At 41.3% G+C, this 22,131-nt stretch overlaps 1 protein-coding gene across 3 annotated transcripts in view; it reads right to left on the bottom strand.

Annotated features, from left to right (window-relative positions):
* Positions 1–302: 302 nt before the first annotated feature.
* The window catches only part of CYYR1 (cysteine and tyrosine rich 1), a 129,083-nt gene continuing 107,254 nt past the window's right edge, over positions 303–22,131 (bottom strand). The window contains exon 4 of one of the 3 annotated variants that reach the window (XM_012186896.5): positions 303–8,936. In XM_012186896.5, coding sequence (XP_012042286.4) covers positions 8,821–8,936 — 116 coding nt within the window. In that variant the 3' untranslated portion in view covers positions 303–8,820. Of the gene's footprint in view, positions 8,937–12,207; positions 14,857–22,131 lie in introns of those variants that run through there. The other 2 variants (XM_042229908.2, XM_004002798.6) reach the window with 2 other exon arrangements.

The following is a 22,131-nucleotide window of genomic DNA, read 5'->3' as shown; positions in this document are numbered from 1 at the left end:
TACAAAGACCCAGGACAGCCCATCAATAAATAAGACTTTATGAAGAATCAAGGGCTTACTGCTTATATTTCTAATTACCCAACACAACCTTTCTTGTGCATACTCATGGCCCATAAAAAGAATGAAATTGGCTGTGTATTTTAGTGTAGTATCATAGAGATAGTAAACAGTCAGAAGCATAGACAGAACCACACAAACAACCAGATTTTCCAGTCTAGGAAACTGTAAATTGGGTGATAGAACATCTCAGACTGAAGACCTCAGAGCTTCTTCAAATGAAAATGAAACTCTGACATCGAATCTTGTACTTGAAAGTTTTATTTCTGGATGTGCCTCTGGTGGGCAAGCTAAGAAGGGCTGAGTAGAGCTCGACAAGTATACTCCAAGCATTAGGGGACATTTTAGGGATCAAAAAAACTTCAGGGAACCATTGCTCCCCACTTTGAAGGATCCTAATTTTATTCCAGTACCATCTCTCTGTGAGCTACTCCCAACTGCTACCCAATAACCCAACTCTGCTCCCTGCCCCCTCAAGATCCAAAGTGGTGACCGTGACCCAATTCTCAAAATTTTATTTATCTTGTTGTTTAGTCATTAAGTCATGTCTGAGTCTTTGTGACTCCATGGACTGTAGCCCGCCAGTTTCCTCTGTCCATGGGATTTCCCAGGCAAGAACACTGGAATAGGTTGTCATTTCCTTCTCCAGGGGATCAAACTCACATCTCCTGCACTGGCAGGCAAATTCTTTACCGCTGAGCCACCAGGGAAACCCAAACTCCCAAGGAGGATACAAAAAGCTGATTATACCTGTGAAGTAGTTAAGCCTTGCTAAAGCTAGCCAACCAACCGATCAACTGACAAACAAATGTAGGTATAGCAAGTAAAACTAAATAAAAGCAGTAAGTGTTGGTCACATTAAAACAATAAAGAAAAAAAAAAGAACTCTTAGGTTTAGAAGATGAATGTTCTTAAGGAAGACTTTAGATGGCATGACTTATGAGCCTGACTAGAGCTAAAGTGCATACACAGCTATATTTTGCCTATTGGTGGTCTTGTTAGCCTTCTGCTGCTGCTGCTGCTGCTGCTGCTAAGTTGCTTCAGTCGTGTCCGACTCTGTGCGACTCCATAGACAGCAGCCCACCAGGCTCCCCCGTCCCTGGGATTCTCCAGGCAAGAACACTGGAGTGGGTTGCCATTTCCTTCTCCAATGCATGAAAGTGAAAAGTGAAAGTGAAGTCGCTCAATTGTGTCCGACTCTTAGCTACCCCTTGGACTGCAGCCCACCAGGCTCCTCCGTCCATGGGATCTTCCAGGCAAAAGAGTACTGGAGTGGGGTGCCATCGCCTTCTCCGTGTTAGCCTTCTACATAGACGAAAATCACTTCTACTTCTGTGTTAACTGGTGTGATCCTCAGGAGGGCCTCTTCCTTTGTCTAGGCTCACCTAAGCCCCTTCCCCTTGCACTTCATCCTTCCCATCTTTGAGATAATGGAGTCAAGGTTAATGACTTCTAAGGTTGCATCTTGGACTGATTTGTCTTCACAGAACTTCCTATATTTGGAGTGGATAAATGGATTTTGTCAGGACTGGTATTTTCCCTGTAAGGCAAATAGAAACTGCTGTAATCTCTGTGAGGCAAGAGACCTTGTCCATTGTCTTTACTGCTATCAACCCAGAATTTAGTGCCTGACACAAAATAGGTTTGCTATAAAAAAACAATCCTATTGATTGAAAAAAAAATGCCCAAAGGGACTTCCTTGGTGGTCCAGTGGCTAAGACTCCATGCTGCCAAATGCAGTAAGCCTGGGTTCAATCTTTGGTCAGGGAACTAGATCCCACGTGTGACAACTAGGAGTTCACCTGCCACAATAAAAGATCACATATGCTGCAACTAAGAGCCAGCCCAGCCCAATAAATGAATGATTATTAAAAAAGAAAGAGAAAAACACCCAAATTCATGGATGAATGAGTGAATGAAAGTGGTTCTTAAAGAAAGTGCCCACAAATGTTCCAGGCTTCTGCTGTTCTTCAGTTGCTAAGTTGTGTCCAACTCTGCCACCCCAAAGACTGCAGCACGCCAGGCTTCCCCGTCCTTTGCTATCTCCCCGGGTTTGCTCAAATTCATGTCCACTGAGTGGGTGATGCCATCCAACCATCTCATCCTCTGTCGTCCCCTTGTCCTCCAGTCTTCAATCTTTCCCAGCATCAGGGTCTTTTCCAAGCTCTTATCCAGGCTCTTTGCATCAGGTGGCCAAAGTACTGGAGCTTCAGCATCAGTCGTTCCAATGAGTATTCAGGGTTGATTTCCTTTAGGATTGTCTGGTTTGATCTCCTTGCTGTCTGAGGGACTCTGAAGAGTCTTCTCCAGCACCACAGTTCCACGATTTTTGGTAACTTTCTAGAAAAATATCACTCCTTCTTGTGAAATCTACCAACTTTGTTTTATTTTAAACCTAGACCTGGAGATACCATTACATCAGTGGACCCATTTTAGTAATTTTGTTTTGTTCTCCTTATATAAGTAGAAAAGTGGCCTCTAACATTTTAATTTCCATCATATCTCATGGTTACAGGACCTGATTTACTTAAACCCAAGCCCAGGATATGTAATAAGCTAATGTTTTTGCATCCAAAGACATTACCTTACGCCTGGTATCATAAAAACAGGGCTTCTTAATTGAATTTCCCCTAATGAATGGAGTCCATAAAAAGGACTTATTTCCAACATCAATTATTCATACTCCAACTTAAACACTTCCACAAGTTCCCACTCGCCTCTTCAACAATAAAACACAGCAGCTTCGCTCTGAATGGAATGCAGTTTGCTGTCAGGTAGAAATATATCCTGCCTTGAACAGTGGATATTTGCATCCATTGCTGAGAGGCAGCAACATGTGTCCGTGACCTGAGTGAAACACAGCTGTCAAGACAAAACTGCACTCAGAGAGGCCAGAAAGCTACTTGAAATATGCTTGGTGTTTACCACATGCCTTTGAAGTAGAGAATGGAGGTAGAAGATTTATTAATACTCCCTTGTTCCTCAGACCAGCACAGTCAGTGGAGCAATTCACTGCTAATGGCATGTCTTGTGGTCATTAATTCTTGGAAACATTTCAAAATTAATGATGCAATAGGTAATTGTGGATTTTTACCTTTCGGGTTGACTCTGAAGTGCTCGAGGAGAGAAAATCTGGGGTAAAACATTGGCACCTGTTGCTGTTGGGGTGGGTCAATTCTTTGTTTTGCTTTCCAACGTGATGTTTGTTAGTTTCTAGTGTACAGCAAAATGAATCAGCTATATGTATACATATATCCCCCTTTTTGGATTTCCTCCCCATTTAGGTTACCACAGAGCATTTAGTAGTGTTTCTTGTGGCACACAGTAGATCCTCATTAGTTACGTATTTTATGCATGCATGCATAGTCACATCTGTCACTTCGAGTCTGTGACCTCAAGGACCATAGCCCATTAGGCTGCTCTGTCCATGGGATTATTTATCCTAGCAAGAATGCTGGAGTGGGTTGCCATGCCCTCTTCCAGGGGATCTTCCCATCCAAGGAATTGAACCTGGGACTCCTGCATTGGCAGGCAGACTTTTTACAGCTGAGCTACCGGAGAAGCCCCCTATCTATTTTATACATAGTATCATGCCTGGGTGCTAAGTCGCTTCAGTTATGTCTGAGTCCCTGTGACCCCATTGACTTGCAGCCCACCAGGCTCCCTCATCCAGGGAATTCCCCAGGCAAGAACACTGGAGTGGGTTGCCATGTCCTCCTCTGGGATATGTAGTATCAATAGTGTAAATAGGTCAATTCTAGTCTCCCAATTCATCCCATCCCTCTCTCCCCCTTGGTATCAATATATTTGTTCTCTATGTCTGTGTCTTTTTTTCTGCTTTGTAAATAAGATCGTCTGTACCAATTTTTTCAAAGTCCACATACACGCATTGATATACAGGATTTGTCTTTCTGACTTACTTCACTCTGTATGACAGTCTCTAGGTCCATCCACTTCTCTACAAATGACCCAATTTAGTTCCTTTCAGGATTGTCTTCTGTGCTACACTAAATGCCAGTAGCATCTCTGTAGGCACTGCATCTGCATGTTGTTCTGGAGACCCCCGGTCCGGGTGGTGGTGATAATGATGTCAACTGTGAGCCTGACCTTAGATAAAGTGCCAACACAGCTATATTTTGCCCTTTCGTGATCCTGTGATATGTGTAGATGAAGATCTCATCTACTTCATCTGTGTTAACTGGTGTAAGCCTCAGGCCTCTTGCTTCCTCTTCCACTGCCCCTCATTGTGGATCATGCCCATGAAGGCAGGGAGTATGGAAAGAGAGTAGAGAAGGTAACACATAGGAAATAGTGACTCAGAGTAATGGTAAGGGATAGTTGGAGACTTACTCAGATCCGGTTGTCAGGGAAGCCTTGGATTATGGTTTGATATTTAAACTGAGATCTGAACAACGAGAAAAACAGGATCAGCAGGTGCAAAGGCCCTGAGGTTGGAAAGAGAACAGTAATAACAACCAGAACCAACTGCTGTGTAGAGAAGTGGCATGGTACACTGGGTAAGGGCAAAGACTTTGGGATCGTATGAGTTGCCACCACCAAGTTGGCTCATCACCAGTGATTTTGAACAGGTCTCTTCTCTTTTCTTTTTTTTTTCCCCCTTCTCTTTTCTATGTCTATTTCCTCACTTTAGAAATAAAGATATTACATAAAAATCTTATGGTGCCTTATAGTTCTGAGTCTATGCAATTCTTTTTATTAACTTGTTCATCTTAAAAGCTGCCACATAGCAATTTATCAGTCCCTTATAAGACATATTAGTCTCTTATTCAGTTCAGGTCAGTCACTCAGTCATATCCGACCCCATGGACTGCAACACACCAGGCTTCCCTGTTCATCGCCAACTCCCAGAGCTTGCTCAAACTCATGTCCATCGAGTTGGTGAAGCCATCCAACCATCTCATCCTCTATCATCCCCTTCTCCTCCTGTCTTCAATCTTTTTTAGCATGAAGGTCTTTTCCTTTGCATCAGGTGGCCAAAGTATTGGAGCTTCAGCTTCAGCATCAGTCCTTTCAGTGGCCCAGGCCTCAGGGTGTGTGTCTGTCCAAATTCAAATGGCCCCTGGAGCCAACAGCCTTCAACAGCATCTGGAGGCAGATACAGCCCATGGGTTACTCTTCATGATAGCTCAGTCACTGCAATAGTGGGCAGTGACACTGTAACCTGGCAGCTCCTGAAATAATAGGAATCCTGGGGTCTGGGCACAGCAAACCAATGCACAGATCTTAACAGGGGTCTTGAACAGCATGGTAGTGCCACGTGACCTCATGCACTCTAGTGGTTGGCAAATGTCTAGCTAATAACAGCAGTAAAGGGAACCTAGAGAAAAAGAAACTGGAAGATACAGCTTAGTAACTTAAAGGCAGTAAGGCGTATCCTCTGGGGACTCCCAAATATAATTATAGGCTGTACTTTGTAGGAGTATGAAAGTCCCACAGTAGCGAATGAGATCCAAGATGCAAAAATATAGTTTATTAGATTACTGTGGCCTGGAGAAACACAGACTTCATAAATATTTTAATTTTGACATTCAGGCATAGATAGCAGTGTGCTGGGCAAAACTTATTTTATTTCTTGATTAATATAGAACTCTGTCTATGCAGAATTATTCGGAAGGTTATTATTGCTTTTTTCTCATTAAAAAATCTTTTCCTAACTATGCTAACATATTATTAATGTCATTCAATATTTTCTTGCTTAAGTGTATTTTTTCTCTTAAAATTCTACAGAGATCTTGTGTTTCTGAAAAAAAAAACAAAAACAAAACAAAACTGTGCAACAGAAAATCAAGAAACAATTCCAAAGGAATATTATATCTGTACAATGTAGACACCCACTTTTACAGTTTTTATTCATTGTTACCAATATTTATGACTATTCCTTAAAAATTAATTAGAAGTTCACATCAGTTTGCAGGTGTCCTCTCCCTTAATGGGTTTCCCTGGGGTTTCAGTGGTAAAAACCCACCAACCAATGCAGTAGGTGTGAGTCTGATCTCTGGGTCTGAAATCTCCTCTGGGGAAGGAAATGGCAACCCACTCCAGTATTCTTGCCTGGGAAGTTCCATAAACAATGGAGCCCGGTGGGCCACAGCCCATGGGGTCTCAAAGGAGTTGGACATGACTTAGTGAATAAACAACAGCAATAATAACAACCTCCCTCAATGCCTCATTGACTCATTCCTTTGTCCTGGTTGAAAGAGAATACAGAGCATCCCCAGAAAATTCATAGTGGCTTCTGTATAGGTGGAGAGTCATGACGTAAGAGATAAATGAGTGAAGATGTCTGCTGAGACCAGGTGCCATATCAGAAACGAAAGAGTCCTGTCTCTCTCTATCTCAGCCATGGTGTACTGTAAGGGCTGGAACTGTTGGACACTAAGTAATGAATTGCAAGAGAAGGACAAAGTGAAGGATATGAGTCATCAAAATTGCTCAAACATCCACTTGGAACTCACGAAAAGGCAGTTTCTACAATCAGCTCCAAGATAGCTGTGGGTAGTTCTTACAAGCAAAGAATAGATATGGATATATTTTGTTGCAGCATTAAAAGTTAATCCTCACTGAAAGATATTATGAATTGCTCTATCTACAGTTTATGCAAAATGGGGATAATAATAATAATACCTACATTGTGGGACTGAAAGATTAAATGTAATTAAATATAAAGTGCTTACCACAGTGCTTGGCACCTATACTCACCCCAAACTATCATTATTATTATGATTTAATGTAAGGTATTTCTAGGAAAGATTCCTTTGAGAAACAGTCTTTTATCATAATGGTATTATCTGGATAAACACTCTATTGTTCTCTATCTATATTAAATAATAATAGCACAAAAGCTGATAGCCATTGTATTACCCGTTTCCAGCAGTTTGGGCCCTTTTCATTTCATTTCAGACTATTCAGTGGTTTTTCAACATACCTTGAAGGAATGGTAATGTCAAAACTATGGCATCTTGCCTTTAGTGAATCCTTGGGACACTGCTTCTGAAGTCAGCATTATATTAGGATGCATTCTATAAAAATGTGATTTATGAGACCATTCTTTTCTGATATTTGATAGGTGTTCCTTTATGTAAAAAAATGAGAGGCTCAATTTTAGTGTGAAGAATTATGAAAGTGCCTCTCCTGTGTTGGCGTGTTGTCTTGTTTTGAGTCAGTGAAGATGAGCCTGTGCGATTACTTGAGCCAACATGTGTTCACTTGTGCTTAAAAACACAATCCAGCTGTTTCTGGATTGACTTGAACCATCAATTAAAAACCACAGAACTGTAGCCTTTTGTCCAGTTCCCTGAGCCATATCTTGAGTTATGGACCCCTTTTGGATATGCTCTGCTAAAGTTGCTTCAGTTGTGTCCGACTCTGAAATCTTAGTGACTGTAGCTCCCCAGGCTCCTCTGTCCATGAGATTCTCCAGGCAGGAATACTAGAGTGGGCTGCCATTTCCTTGTCCAGGGGATCTTCCTGACCCAAGGATCAAACCCACATCTCTTATGTCTCCTGCCTTAGCAGGCAGGTTCTTTGCCACCAGCGCCACCTGGGAAGCCCCTTAGAACATGTTGCTCAATATAAACTCTTTTCCTTTCATTCTTAACATTATCTGAACTTTCTTTGTTGCCATGTGTTATTTGCTGACTTAATAATACTTTAGTCATTTATTTCAAATATAGTCACCACCGGGGGATTACAGATATCCAAGAAACAGTTCTTGGAGTATGAAGATAGGTACAAAATGAAGCAGAGGTGGGGATCAATTAATTCTGACTTGGAGAAAAGAGCTGACCTCACCTCAAAGTATACGCCCTTGGTTACATCTGGACAGATGAGCAGGGGTTTTACCAGGCAACGACGTGAGAGAGTTTGTATGTTCAGGTGATGGGTCCCCAAATGTGTTTTCACATGTAAAACACAAGGAATTGAACTTCAACTATTTCAACTGAACTGCTTTCAAGCTGTTCCCAGTCAACAGAGAAAATAATACATAAGATGCGTGAAAAATGAAGACACTAACTTACAAGATGTAAAAATAGGAAAATCAGATCTCAGGTTCTCTGTGGACTTTAATCAGAAAAAGAAATAAATTATCCATCGTTCACGCCATGGAAACAGTATGAGATCTCCTATTCACCTACTACTTACTACCAGATTTCATTCAGGAAGTTACTCCTCTGTCTCTTCTTCACTAAGGAGTGGCTGGTGGTACATACTGAAAAGCTGCTCATGACTTGGGCAGCGGAGGGGGAGCAGAGGGAATTCCCTGGTGGTTCAGTGCTTAGGACTTCATACTTTTACTGCCACGGTCCTGGGTTGAGCCTTGGCGGTGGAACAAAGCAGGTTTCCCAGGTGGCTCAGTGGGTAAAGAATCTGCCTGCAATGTAGGAGACGCAGGTTTGATCGCTGAGTCAGGAAAATCTGCTGGAAGGGGAAATGGCAACCCACTCCAGTGTTCTTGCCTGGAGAATCCCATGGACAAAGGAGCCTGGTGGGCTACAGTCCATGGGGTCGCAAAGAGTTGGACACGACCAACGTGACTGAGTGCGCATGGGCAGGGAACAAAGACCCCACAAGCTGCACAGTGTGGCCAAATAAAAAAAAAAGAGAGAGAGAGGGTGCAGAGCTGAAATAAGAATTGAAAAAGAGTCTGTGCTTCATTGTTGATTGTTTTAAACCAGTGATTCCTGAATGTACCCGGAGAAGGCAAACATTCCAAACACATGTTTCTGCAGTTCCAAACATTCTTCAGGCTTGTTTTCCATTTTTAGTGAAGGTATTCAGGATTAGGTTAGGTAGCAACTTGATCCACTGTACACTCATCTGGAAACTTGTCTTGGGAGTGTTTTCTTGATGAAGGTGAACTATTTTGGAACAAAGTTAAAACAGGTTAGAACTGGGACCATGTTAAGACTTGTTCATAAGGTACATGGTATGCGTTTACTTCATTTCCTGTCAGATGTGATGGGCTTTAGTGCAGCTCATAGACGAAGTTCATGGAAATGCAAATGTGGTGTCTCCTTTCAGTATTCCTCAGGAATGCAGCTCTTAGCCAGTTAGCCTGGGCCTCTGAGTGCTGCTGGCTCCATTCTATCCCTGCCGGGTCCCTAAGAGCAACTTGATCACAGCCAAGCATGGCGCTAGTATTCTTTTGCCTGTTGAGTTGGCACGTTCCTGTCAGAGGGAAGATTGCCTAAACTGCAAATAATCAACTTAAAGGGAATGAGCTGAAATATCCCTGCTCTAGTAGGCCGAGACGGCCCCAAATGCTCTTATCTTCCTGTAATCCCCTCCTCCTCTTTTGTGCAGAGTGGACCCAGGGAATGGATTCTAAGGAACAGGACATTTCAAAAGGGATGGGATGTCACTTCTGAGATTAGGTTTTAAGTGTGTGACTTCCCTCTGGCTAGCACTATGATTTGCTAGCAGGTTCTTTTACTCCCCGGCTCTTCTTGCTGGCTTGCACTGGGGAACAAAGCTGACATATTTTGAATTGCCCTATGGAGAGGCCCATATGGTAAGGAAGTGGGATAACCAACAACGAGTGAGTGAATGAAGCCCTCAGTCCAAAAGCCTGCAAAGAACAGACTCCTGTCAGTGACCATGTGAGTGACTGAGCTTGGAGGCAGATCTTTTGGTCTGTTGCACGTTAAGATGACTGTAGCCTGTGAGAATCCCCAAGCTGGAGGACCAGCTAAACTACACCCAGATTCTGGACCTATAGAAACTGAGATAATAATTGATGCTGTTTCAAGGCACCAAATTTTGAAGTAATTTGTTACACAGAGATGGATAACTATTTCACTTGCTTATAGAAGGTAGCACCAGTGGTAAAGAACCTGCTTGCAAGTGGAGACATGAGAGATATGCATTTGATCCCTGGTTTGGGAAAATCCCCTGGAGGAGGGGATGGCAACTTGCTCCAGTATCCTTGCCTGGAGAATCCCATGGACAGAGGAGCCTGGCGGGCTACAGTCCTTGGAGCTGCAAAGAGCTCGACACAACTGAAGTGACTTAACACACACACACACACACAGAAGTGGTAAGGTTTGGAAGTAGGAACAAAGATTGGAAAGGGAGTAGGTACATAAATTTGTGTCTTTCTGAGTCACCAACCAGATCGAATATTTATGACAGATATTTTATATACTGTTTTTATGTAGACAGTATATAAAAACAACATCCTGGCAAGGGTGGCGTGGGCATGTCTTGGACAAAACTTAGGTTATGGAAACTCAATTGTTTGGCTCAGACACATGGCTTAGAAGGTAACAGAGATGAGAGAAACTAAAATCGTGCTCTGAAGTCTTAGTTCTTTCACACTAGCCAGTCATAAGAGGCAGTGGTAGGGTTGGGATTAGGATGGAAATCAGAATCACCTCTAGATCTTTTTTTCAAGCTAGTTATGTTACTTTCCTTTCCCACACAGTTTGGGCCAGACTATACCACACTGCGGGGCTGCACCATAAGAGCACTGAACTTATACAAGTACAGCCTCATTCTTTGTGACTTGGACTAACAAGTAGAAAATAAAACTTGTACATTTCAGGTAGGTTCTGATTGAGGATCCAGTAGTCCTTAGGTGCCTCTGCAGTGATGAGTAAAGTGATCACGCGGTTTTAGCATGCTGGTATTGGATGGTTTAAGCTAAGTTAAAAAGTAAAAGAACAGCACCCAGAATTCCATTATTTGATGGTCTCAAGCTTGTCTGATATGGCAGATCCTCTCTCACCTACAGCCCCAAATTGGCAAAATGGGTTTGGCTAAACAAGGACAAGTTGGGAAGAAGGGGATGCGTGGCGAGTGCAGCTTTTATTCGGTGGTGAGAAGATGATGTAGTAATGAAGGAACCCACTTCAGTACTGTATCTATCTACATGTGTGTGGCCCTGGAGATCCCTGTAATGGCTGCTAGAGCTGAGCAAGGCAGCTGCAGAATGGATTAGACTCCAACAGGCCATGGCCCTGTGTCATCAACTCCTGGACCAGGTCCAGGGGCTCTCCTCCGCCATCAGCCCTGGTCCTGATGAAAGCATCACTGGGACTCTCATTGTTCATGGGTCTCCTGTAGATCACAGCCTTACGTCCATGGCAACTGCCTGACATAGTTGTGAAGGACAGTACAATTAACTGACAAACCCTACAGTTTCTCCTGGATAAGATGACTGTAGCAGCTTTTTCTTACTTCAGCTCCTTTCTGCTGCCTCTTTGCATTTTGCAGAAAGGATTTTTCTAGAGCAGCACTGCCCAATAAGGCAGCTGTTGGCCACATGAGACTCTGGAGCATTTGAAATGTGGCTGGTGAGACTGAGGGATTCCATTTTTCATTTAGGATTTAAGTCTTTACTGAATGTCTTCCAACATTGCTTCTGTTTTATATTTTCATTCATTGGTTGTGAGGCATGTGAGGTCCTAGCTCCTCAACAAGGGATCAAACCTACACCCCCTGCATTGGAAGGTGAATCCTAACCACTGGGGCCCAAGGAAGACCCCCATTTAGTTTAATGTAAACATTCATTTAAACTGAAATAATCATATGTAGCTGGTGGCTATTGTGTTGGTCTCACAGCTAGAAGCTGTTGTCCTTATGTCATCCTTTTGTTAATTTATTTTTGGGTAATATTTCTAAACCATTTTCTACATGCCAGGCACAATATATAGAATGTTGTGTGCATTCATCCAATTTTCACAACACCTGATGAAGTCGATTCTATTATACATTTTCCAGAGCAGAAACTGGAATTTTAGAGAGATGAAGTAGCCTGCCCAGGTGCCGCTACTGGTAAAGAACCTGCCTGCCAATGTAGGAGACGTAAGAGACATGGGTTTGATCCCTGGGTCGGGAAGATCCCCTGGAGAAGGGATTGGCAACCCACTCCAGTATTCTTGCCTGGAGAATCTCAGGGACAGAAGAGCCTGGCTGGCTACAGTCCATAGGGTCGCAAAGAGTCGGATGTGATTGAAGTGACTTAGCACACACACACACCTCAAATCATTCAGGCAAGAGACAGAATTCAAAATAAAGTTTATCTGGCTCCAGTCCTGTGTCTCCTGTATAGATGAATGAGGCTAAATCTGCAGAAATGGAGGATGAAGCAGAATAAACACAAGATGATTTAAAATATAACTCTTGTTATAATGGGTTATTTCATTTTATTGCTTATTGTAAACACTTTGGCCACAGCAAATACATTAGTTTTTAAATAACTGTAATTCAAAGCTTTCACATCATATGCTATTTCCCCCCAAGATGTGTCATCTATGAAAATAATCAGTGAACTCCAAAAGTCTATACTGACATTGTGCACATTTACGCTATTGTGACCCTAAATACAAATAGTAAAAATGCTCATCTATTGGAGGTCTATGGGTTTGTGATATGCCTTAAGGGAGGCCTTAAAACGACTCAGAGAAGAGAGATGGTGTGGATTGTAATAGCTCCTATGCGAGTAATGTTGGCAGAACATAGGTGGTATGCAGTAAACATTTATTGACAGCAAAGACGATGAGAATTCAATTACTGCTGTACTTGCCCTCTCCATTTTTTCTTAAGGAATATATGGTGCATTGGGAAATATCACTCTGAATGTCCCAGAGGCTCTCACACTTTGAATTGTGTAGCTACTGTGTAATTGGGTCTGATCACACTTGCAGAAGAGAGAGAAATTAAAGCATATGTACTGTTAAAACTGTGCTAAAATCTCAGTTACTAGGTAGGACAGGCTGGAATGCTTGAATGGTTTCCATCTTCATAAGCAAGAAAGTCACAGTGCCTGAAAATTAAGCTAGTCATTCAAAACAAATCTAGCTTTCAGATCTCACTGGCAGTTAGACTGTATTTCAGTTCAGTCAATGTCTTTGAAAGCAAAATATGCTAGTTATATGAGTTACTGAGTTTCCTAACTATGATTTTTACTTTAAGACATTTCTTTTGATTTATTCAGCAAAACCCTTAACATCATTTTGGGATTTCACTAAATTATGCTGATAATGTTGGCTTAAACATTTTAGATTTAATTGCAAAGTGACACACATATTTCATTATTCTCAATGTACAACTTTAAATACATGACAATAGAAATGTTAAGATCATCTGTAGCAATGAATATGACATATTAGAATTATTTATTAAAAACTTTTACACCTAAAGGTAGGCACTTTATAAAATTTGGGTTTTGGCAAAAGGCAACAGTTTGACATCAATATCTTACTTTTCTGTTAACTGTATAACTTTTTAAGAGACTAGATTATTAAAACATTATAAGACATAGAAATGTGTCCAAGTTGCATGTGAGTGAAGTTACACAAAACAGAATTCAAGCTTCATTTTCCCCTCTTCTTTTTGTAAACTGCTATATAGCTTCCTGGTCAAGTTCTAAATTTTACTCCCTGATATAAAATCCCATGGGATTCTGGCTTCTCATCTTTTAATCTGAAGTGAAGTATTTGTTGCTTGTGGAACTTGATACGGATTTTTTTTCAGAGTGGGAATTACCATTATGATCACATACTACATAAAGTCAGATGATTTTTAGGTGGCGATAGCTAGAGTGAAGAGTTCTTGGCTTTAAGCGGCTGTTGAGTCCTTTGGATTATGTTTCAAGTCTCAAATTATATAGATTCAACTACCCCTGTTGTTTTCATTCTTGGTGATGTAGAAATTCACCTCACTTCTATCTAAAACATGAGCGGAGCTTTGGGGCCCCACTGAACCCATCTACCATTTGACTTAGCTCTCCCTTCTCGAGCATGTCTCTACTGGGTAGTCAGCCAGGGTCTGTTGGGAGTCTTGGAGACAGGGAGCTTCACAAAGCAATCTAGTCAATAAGAAAACCCCAACTGCCCTTTCTTACACTGAAACCTGAGTTCTCTTCCTGCAACTTCCATCCAGTGTTTCCAACAGTGTAAGGCACAGAGTAGGCTTTCAGGCACTTGATCTGCATTGTGGATGAACAAAAAGACTGAAGAGTTATAGTTCTGACTCATAAAGCTACAGAAGACAGTTGTTTCCTTATGGAGTCCAGGATAGCCTTGTTATCTCACATAAATCTTCTCTTTTTCAGGGTGAACACTGCAATTTCCTTCATCTGTTCCTTAAGCAACACGAATTTCTGATGTTTTGTCTACGCGTTACTCTTTTCTGATGAGAAGAGCTGACTCATTTGAAAAGACCCTGATGCTGGGTAAGATTGAGGGCAGGCGGAGAAGGGGATGACAGAGGATGAATGGTTGGATGGCATCACCGACTCAATGACATGAATTTGGATGGACTCCGGGAGTTGACGATGGACAGGGAGGCCTGGCATGCTGAGGTTCATGGGGTCTCAAAGAGTCAGACACTTTGTGTCAGTTAGACATTCATTCAGACTGAGCAACTGAACTGAATGAACTGAACTACTCTTTTCTGAGTGTGCTTCTGTTGATCAGCAGACCTCTTCAAATGTGGTTCCCGTGAATCCAAAATAATACCCCAGATGGGATCAGCTCTGAGTAGGGCAGAAATCCTGTGTCTTTTCTCTTAGCCTGGACATTCCACTTGACATATTGTCCAACCCAAAAGGGTGTTCCTTAGGGCAATCTTTTCCTGTCTGTTTCTGAGTAGAGGCATTTTATTCTAGGCAAGATTGCTGATTGGCACATACTCTGTTCCAGGAGAAGGATTACTTCCTCGAATTTCCAGGATACGGAGGGGGTGGAGAACGCTGGGCTGGGGTCGGGGAGTATGGAGGAGGCAAGTCTGCACAGTATTCCATCTCATGGTCATAATTATAGGGGGGTGGTGCCACTGAAAAACAACAACAACAACAAAAAAAAACAAAACAAAAGGAGAAGGGCATCAGGCATTTAGCAATGATAGAGTGTCTATTATACTTGAGACACTCAGCTGGGTACTTCGGGGGAGGACACAATTTTTACAAAGTTTCCTAAAGTCAAAACTATGGTTTTTGCAGTAGTCATGTATGGAGGTGAGAGTTGGGCCATAAAGAAGGCTGGGCGCCGAAGGATTGATGCTTTTGAACTGTGGTGCTAGAGAAGACTCTTGAGAATCTCTTGGACAGCAACGAGATCAAAACAATCAATTCTAAAGGAACTCAACCTTGAATATTCATTGGAAGGACTGAGGCTGAAGCTGAAGTTCCAATACTTTGGCCTGATTCAAAGAGCTGACTCACTGGAAAAGACCCTGATCCTGGGAAAGACTGAAGGCCAAAGGAGAAGAGGGCGGCAGAGGATATGATGGTTAGATAGCATCACCAACTCAATAGACATGAATTTGAGAAAACTCTGGGAGATAGTGAAGGACAGGGGAGCCTGGCATGCTGCAGTCCATGAGGTCACAAAGAGCTGGACACAACTTAGGACTGAACAACAACAACGACATAATTTTTGCCTTCAATAATCAGTTTTATCAGGCTGAGGACACACATGTATGAAAAGTCAAGTGCTATAAAAATTGGTGCTACTGACCAAAGTATTTAGAATTGGTGGCTTAAGGCAAATTTCTTGGAAAGATGATGTTCAAGTGACAGAGAAAGCACTAAAGGATAATTCAAGATGCGCAAAAGTTCTGAAAGAGGAGAAAGCTTTTATTCAAAGCAAAAACTACACAGAAAAGAGAAATGGGAAAGGATACTGAGGAATCGAATTGTATCACCATTATGGTGGGCTTGGACTATCACAAAAGGCGTGTGTTATATGCGGCTTTTAGAGATTTTTTGAATATGCTAGTGAGTATGCTTTTAGGAAGGTGACTGTCAGCAATATGCATTCAGGTGGACCAAAGAAAAGGTGAGTTGATGTAGTAGCATATGTGAGGGATTATAGCGGACTCATGGAAGTTGGTGGTAGGGATTATTAGGAGCTCTTGAGCATTTGAGAGCTTCAGTGATGACTGGGTGTGTGGAAAACAGGTAGAGAGCAAGATGGTATGGAAGTATTGGGTGCCTGGTACTGGGCTCCTGTAACTTGGAGGGTCATGGAGTCATTATAGAAACAAGAAACAAACAAAAGGGAAGAGAAACAGGTTTGCAAATGAGGATGGAGAAACTTTTTCAAATCTCATTAGAAAAAGTTTCTTTAATTTACTTACTGTAATATACGTCAGTGTGTTTTAAAATTACATTTAATATAACAAAATCACATTTGTTATGATTATGTATGGACATCTATTTTGTAGTGCTCTCCATCCCATCTACAGGGTTGGAAAAGAGGTACTCCTTGAGCACTCCATGTCTTCAAGAACCAAATCCCTTGGAAACATCTGAGCAACCCTTCTGGTGATTTGCCAGTAGTTTTGATTTATCATCAAGATCACGATTCTAGTTGGAAATTCATATGTCTTAATTGCTTCCTGTAAATGCAACCTAAACCACAGACTAGTGCTATAATAATGTGAATAAACAGCCAAGCTTTCACTTTTAGATGGCAGAGAAGAACAAGCAACATTTCAACAAACCTCAACAGGTCTTCTCAGTTATACTCTTACTGATAAGACTATGATAGTATTCTGGTCAATAAGCATGAATTAATAATATAAACAGAGGGCTTTACCCTATATGCAAACACAAACTGTTTTTTAGCATCTCTTTATTTTGTATTTGAAACATTTTAGATTAATTTCTATTGGAGTATAGTTGATTTACAGTGTTATGTTAGTTTCTGTGGTACAGCAAAGTGAATCAGTTATACATATCTTGTGTTCACTCGCTCAGTCATGTCCAATTCTTTGCTTTTGAATGAACTTTAGCCCCCCAGATTCCTCTCTCCATGAGGTTTTCCATGCAAGAAGCCTGGAGTGGGTTGCCATTTCCTTATCTAGGGGATCTTCCTGATCCAAGGATTGAACCTGCGTCTCTTGCGTCTCCTGCATTGGCAGGCATATTCTTTACCACTGAGCCATTTGGGTAAGCCCCAGTTATTCGTATCCTCACTTCTTTTAAAGACTCGTTTCCCATCTGCATCTCTTTAGCTTGGCTCGCTTTACCAGGAGCCTGGTGATTCTAATCATTTACTGACCTACCTGTGCTTAGCCAAGAACTGAGTCATCTGACACAGAAAAAGATGGAGACACAGAAGTGAGTGGGCTGTCCTCTGCGAGACACCCCGGTGAGGAAAGACTCTGAAACTCTCCTGTGGGCTGAGCAGGCCAGGGCTCACAGCAGAGGACACAGTCCTGTGGAGAAGGCTGCTTTAGGCCCTCAGAGGCGGGGCTGTTTCAAGCTGTGTTTTCTACAACAAAATGGAGTAACCCCCATTGAGTCTAAACACACCTTCCCTCTGCATACAACCACTCCTTTGCTTCATTATACCCAGGAGGACTGAGGCAGAGAGATGTATGATAAAATTCCTCCAAGCCAAGCAATGCACCCTCCACGTAAAACAGAAAGTTGCAGCTGGATTCCCACTGAACTGTTTCATGTAAGTACGTGGTTCTAAGTTGTTTATGTGCTGAAGCTTTTCCCTGCCGCCCACCTGAGGGGCACACACCAGGTGAATCTACAGATTGACTCTGCATCCTTCTTGGTCATGAAGCCATGGTGTGCCTTTATGCTTCGGTAACAAAGCATTTATATTTTGCCATCTGCAAAAACACTGCTGGAGAACATTTCAGTGAGATTCCCTCTGGTTTATACAGATTCATGTTGAACAGGAAAATCTAAGATATGAAGCCATGTTCTTTCATTCATATAGGTTTTGAATTTGATAAAGTGATAATATAATGCTGAAGAACGGTATTTTGAGGATTTTGAAGATCATATCCATCATGAAATAAACATGGAACATCTTTTACAGGACCGCCTATGGGAAGGCATTGTGAAATAATACTGGTGTAACTGAACTGTGCTATCTTTCTTTCTTACAGATAAAAAGGTTTCACTAGGAAATAAACTTTTCAGGGTATCAATTTTAGAATTCCTGATGAACTCTAATAGGTTTTTTTTTCTTTCTCTTAAAGTCAAATCATCTTTAAAAGATATATGGATGTCGCTGGAAATGCACTTTTGAAATTCTTTCATAACCAATCATTCCAATTCTCTAAAAAGTGAAAATATGCCACTAATCATGTATGTCAGTATAGTTGTCTAGAATTTTACAAAATTCAGGGATGCTAAGAAATTCATAGCAGAAAGTTAATTTTTTTTTAAATCCACCGAGGACAACATCTCTAAAGCAAATGTAATGAAAGATGCAAGGTGTTATCAAAATTGTACATTATTTTAGAAAATTGGAAACAGAGTAAAATCATCCATGATTTTGTCACCAAAGTTTAATAAATAATCTGCCTGCCAATGCAAAAGATGTAGGAGACACAGGTTTGATCCCTGGGTTGGGAAGATACCCTGGAGAAGGAAATGGCAGCCCACTCCAGTATTCCTGCCTGGAAAATCCCATGGACAGAGGAGCCTGGTGGGCTGCAGTCCATGGGGTCGCAAAGAGTTGGACAGAACTGAGCAACAGAGCATGTGTCTTTATATCCTTTCTTTTAGTCACTTGTGTATTTATATAAAAATAGTGTTATGCCTTTTCACTTTGTATTGTAAATGAGTCTTTTTCATTATGTTACATATTTTCCATTAACTTTATTGTTAACACTTCACATTGTTCCACTGACCATTTACTTATTTTTTATTAGCAATTTTTTAATTATTATAAATAATGGAGTGAAAATATCTTCTCACACAGAAGGCTTCCCTGTCCTTCACCATCTCCCAGAGCTTGCTTGAACTCAAGTCCATTGAGTCGGTGATGCCACCCAAATATCACCAACTCAGTGATAACAAGATATAAATAAGTGTACAAAGTTATTTATCTTTTCCATGCCTTTCTTAAAATAAGTGTTTGTCGAAATGGTAAGTTATGTTATTTTTACCTTATTGACTTCAGTTCAGTTCAGTTCAGTTCAGTCGCTCAGTCATGTCCGACTCTGCGACCCCATGAATCGCAGCACGCCAGGCCTCCTTCTCCATCACCAACTCCCGGAGTTCACTCAGACTCATGTCCATCGAGTTGGTGATGCCATCCATCCATCTCATCCTCTGTCATCCCCTTCTCCTCCTGCTCCCAATCCATCCCAGCATCAGAGTCTTTTCCAATGAGTCAACTCTTTGCATGAGGTGGCCAAAGTATTGGAGTTTCAGCTTTAGCATCATTCCTTCCAAAGAACACCCAGGACTGATCTCCTTTAGGATGGACTGGTTGGATCTCCTTGCAGTCCAAGGGACTCTCAATAGTCTTCTCCAACACCACAGTTCAAAAGCATCAATTCTGTGGCACTCAGCTTTCTTCACAGTCCAACTCTCACATCCATACATGACCACAGGAAAAACCATAGCCTTGACTAGACGGACCTTTGCTGGCAAAGTAATGTCTCTGCTTTTCAATATGCTATCTAGGTTGGTCATAACTTATTGACTTACTGAAGTTTAAAACATATCTAACAAAATATATGGTTCTTCATCTTTCTTTTATATTGTTTCCAAGCTTAAAAATTTGTCTTTTCATATATCTGATTCATAATCAATCTACTTCTGAATTCTTCCATGTTAATTAATATATTTGATGCTTCCTTACTTCCATTATTTCATGTATTTTGCATCAGTGCTCATTTTTTCTATTTAAAATTTTGATTAAATCAAGTCATTGAAAAGTAGCTTCTTAATCCCTGCTTTCCACATTGTTTTTTTATCTTTTCTATAGAGTTTGTGGGCTTCCCTGGTAGCTCAGTAGGTAAAGAATCCACCTGCAATTCAGGATACCTTGGTTTAGTTCCTCAGTTGGGAAGAACTGCTGGAGAAGGGATAGAACACCCACTCGAGTATTCTTGGGCTTCCTTTGTGTGGCTCAGCTGGTAAAGAATCTGCCTACAATGTGGAAGACCTGGGTTTGATCCCTGGGTTGGGAAGATCCCCTGGAGAAGGGAAAGGCTATCCACTCCAGTATTCTGGCCTGGAAAATTCCATGGACTGTACAGTCCATGGGGTCACAAAGAGTCAGACACGACTGAGAGACTTGCATGTAGAAATTTTAATAGCAATTTCACATAGACATCTTAATCTATTTATTCTGTCTCAATGACCAAGGCATATCATTTTTTAATCACAAATACCCAATTTTAGTTATTATTGATTCTAAATGGTATTAATATCTGGTAGGATAGATGAAGTTTCATTGCTTATTTTTTAAAAAATAATATTTTCAATTGAGATATAATTGACTTAACATTGTGTAAGTTCAAGGTATACAATGTGTTGATTTGATAAATTTATATATTGCAACATGATTATCACCTGCTAAATTAATTTAAAAAGAAGGTTGTTAAAAAGATTGATGGGGGCTTCCCTGGTGGCTCAGTGGTAAAGAATCTGCCTGCCAGTGCAGAAGACTTGGGTTCAATCCCTGGCTTGGGAAGATCCCCTGGAGGAGGGCATGGCAACCCACTACAGTATTCTTGCCTGGAGAATTCTGTGAACAGAGAAGCCTGGTGGGCTACAGTCCATGGGATCACAGAGTTGGACACAACTGAGCCACTGAACACGTATGCATGCAGTATATATATGTCAATCCCAACCTCCCAGTTCATCCCACCCACCTTCACCCGTTGCTAACCATACATTTGTTCTCTATGTCTGGGACTCTATTTCTGCTTTGTAAATAAGTTCATCTGTACTATTTTTCTAGACTCCACATATAAGCAATATTACATTTGTTCTTCTCTTTCTGGGTTACTTCACTTCATATGACAGCCTCTAGGTCCATCCAGGTCTCTGCAAATGGCACTATTTCATTCCTTTATACGGCTGAGCAATTATTTCATTTATATATGCATTGCATCTCAATCCATTCCTCTCAGAGCCATTTTTAAACAGCTGTCTTTAAGAACCTGAGCTCTTTTGTAGCACATTCTAAGAGATTATACTACTTTCTACTCCTCCTTGTCATCCATGTCTGTGGTCCTCTCTACTCCAAAATCTCATCTATTGAAGATTTAGTATCAGGCTCATTGCCTTTCTTTGCATCACAGCTTCTATTAATAGTATCATTCTCTCGGTGATTTCAACACCCCTTTGTTGAAATAAATTTCTAGCCCCAGAAACCACTGGGTTTCTAACCACTCCTACTCAAGCTCCCATATCAGCAAACTGAAACTTATATCCATGTCCTAGTAAACCTCGGTATATCAGAAACTCAGTATATCCAGTCATAAAATCCCCAAACACCAAGCCCACTCTGGGCTCTATACTCAACATTCCTGGTTCCTTTTCACCCAAACAAGGCTGACTGTGTGGCCCCAACCAATCAGATTGTTTCTATTTTTCTTTGTTCTTATTCTTCATCCTACAAAAGCTTCTTACCTTTCTTCCATTTTACTGTTCTACCCATGAAAACCTTCCAATTCATGAAGTGTTAAATAAAGTTATCACCTAGATTGTCTTCTTTAATCAGTTTTTAATATAAGGATGGAATCACCAATTCAATGGACATGAACTCGGGCAAACTCTGGGAGATGGTGAGGAACAGGGAAGCCTGGTGTATTGCAGTCTATGGGGTTGTAAAGAGTCTGACATGACTTGGCCACTGAACAACAACAATCCTGCCTCTCAGTGCTTTGGTTCTTTTGTCTTCAAAGGTCTTTTTCTCACTTTTATTGTAACCAATGATGGTACCATATTGTAATCTAACCAACACTTCTTATCTTTCTAGAATATACATCCCAATATATCTTGGACTTCCCTTGTGGCTCAGCTGGTAAAGAATTGCCTGCAATGTGGGAGACCTGGGTTCAATCCTGGGTTGGGAAGATCGCCTGGGGAAGGGAAAGGCTACCCACTCCAGTATTCTGGCCTGGAGAATTCCATGGACTGTACAGTCCATGAGGTTGCAAAGAGTTAGACACGACTGAGCGACTTTCACTTTCACCTGGATTTCTGATTTACTGATGGCCTTAAGCAGATTTATTTAAACTGACATCACTACTTTCCTGTCTTCATGTCTTTCTTCATTCAGCTTAGATTTATGGTCCATCAATAAAATGATCTCTGTGCATCTATCATCAAATTTA

This window comes from Ovis aries, chromosome 1 (genome assembly GCF_016772045.2).
Source record: "Ovis aries strain OAR_USU_Benz2616 breed Rambouillet chromosome 1, ARS-UI_Ramb_v3.0, whole genome shotgun sequence".
NCBI classification, from domain to species: domain Eukaryota; kingdom Metazoa; phylum Chordata; class Mammalia; order Artiodactyla; family Bovidae; genus Ovis; species Ovis aries.
This window is presented reverse-complemented; position numbering and strand designations above follow the sequence as displayed.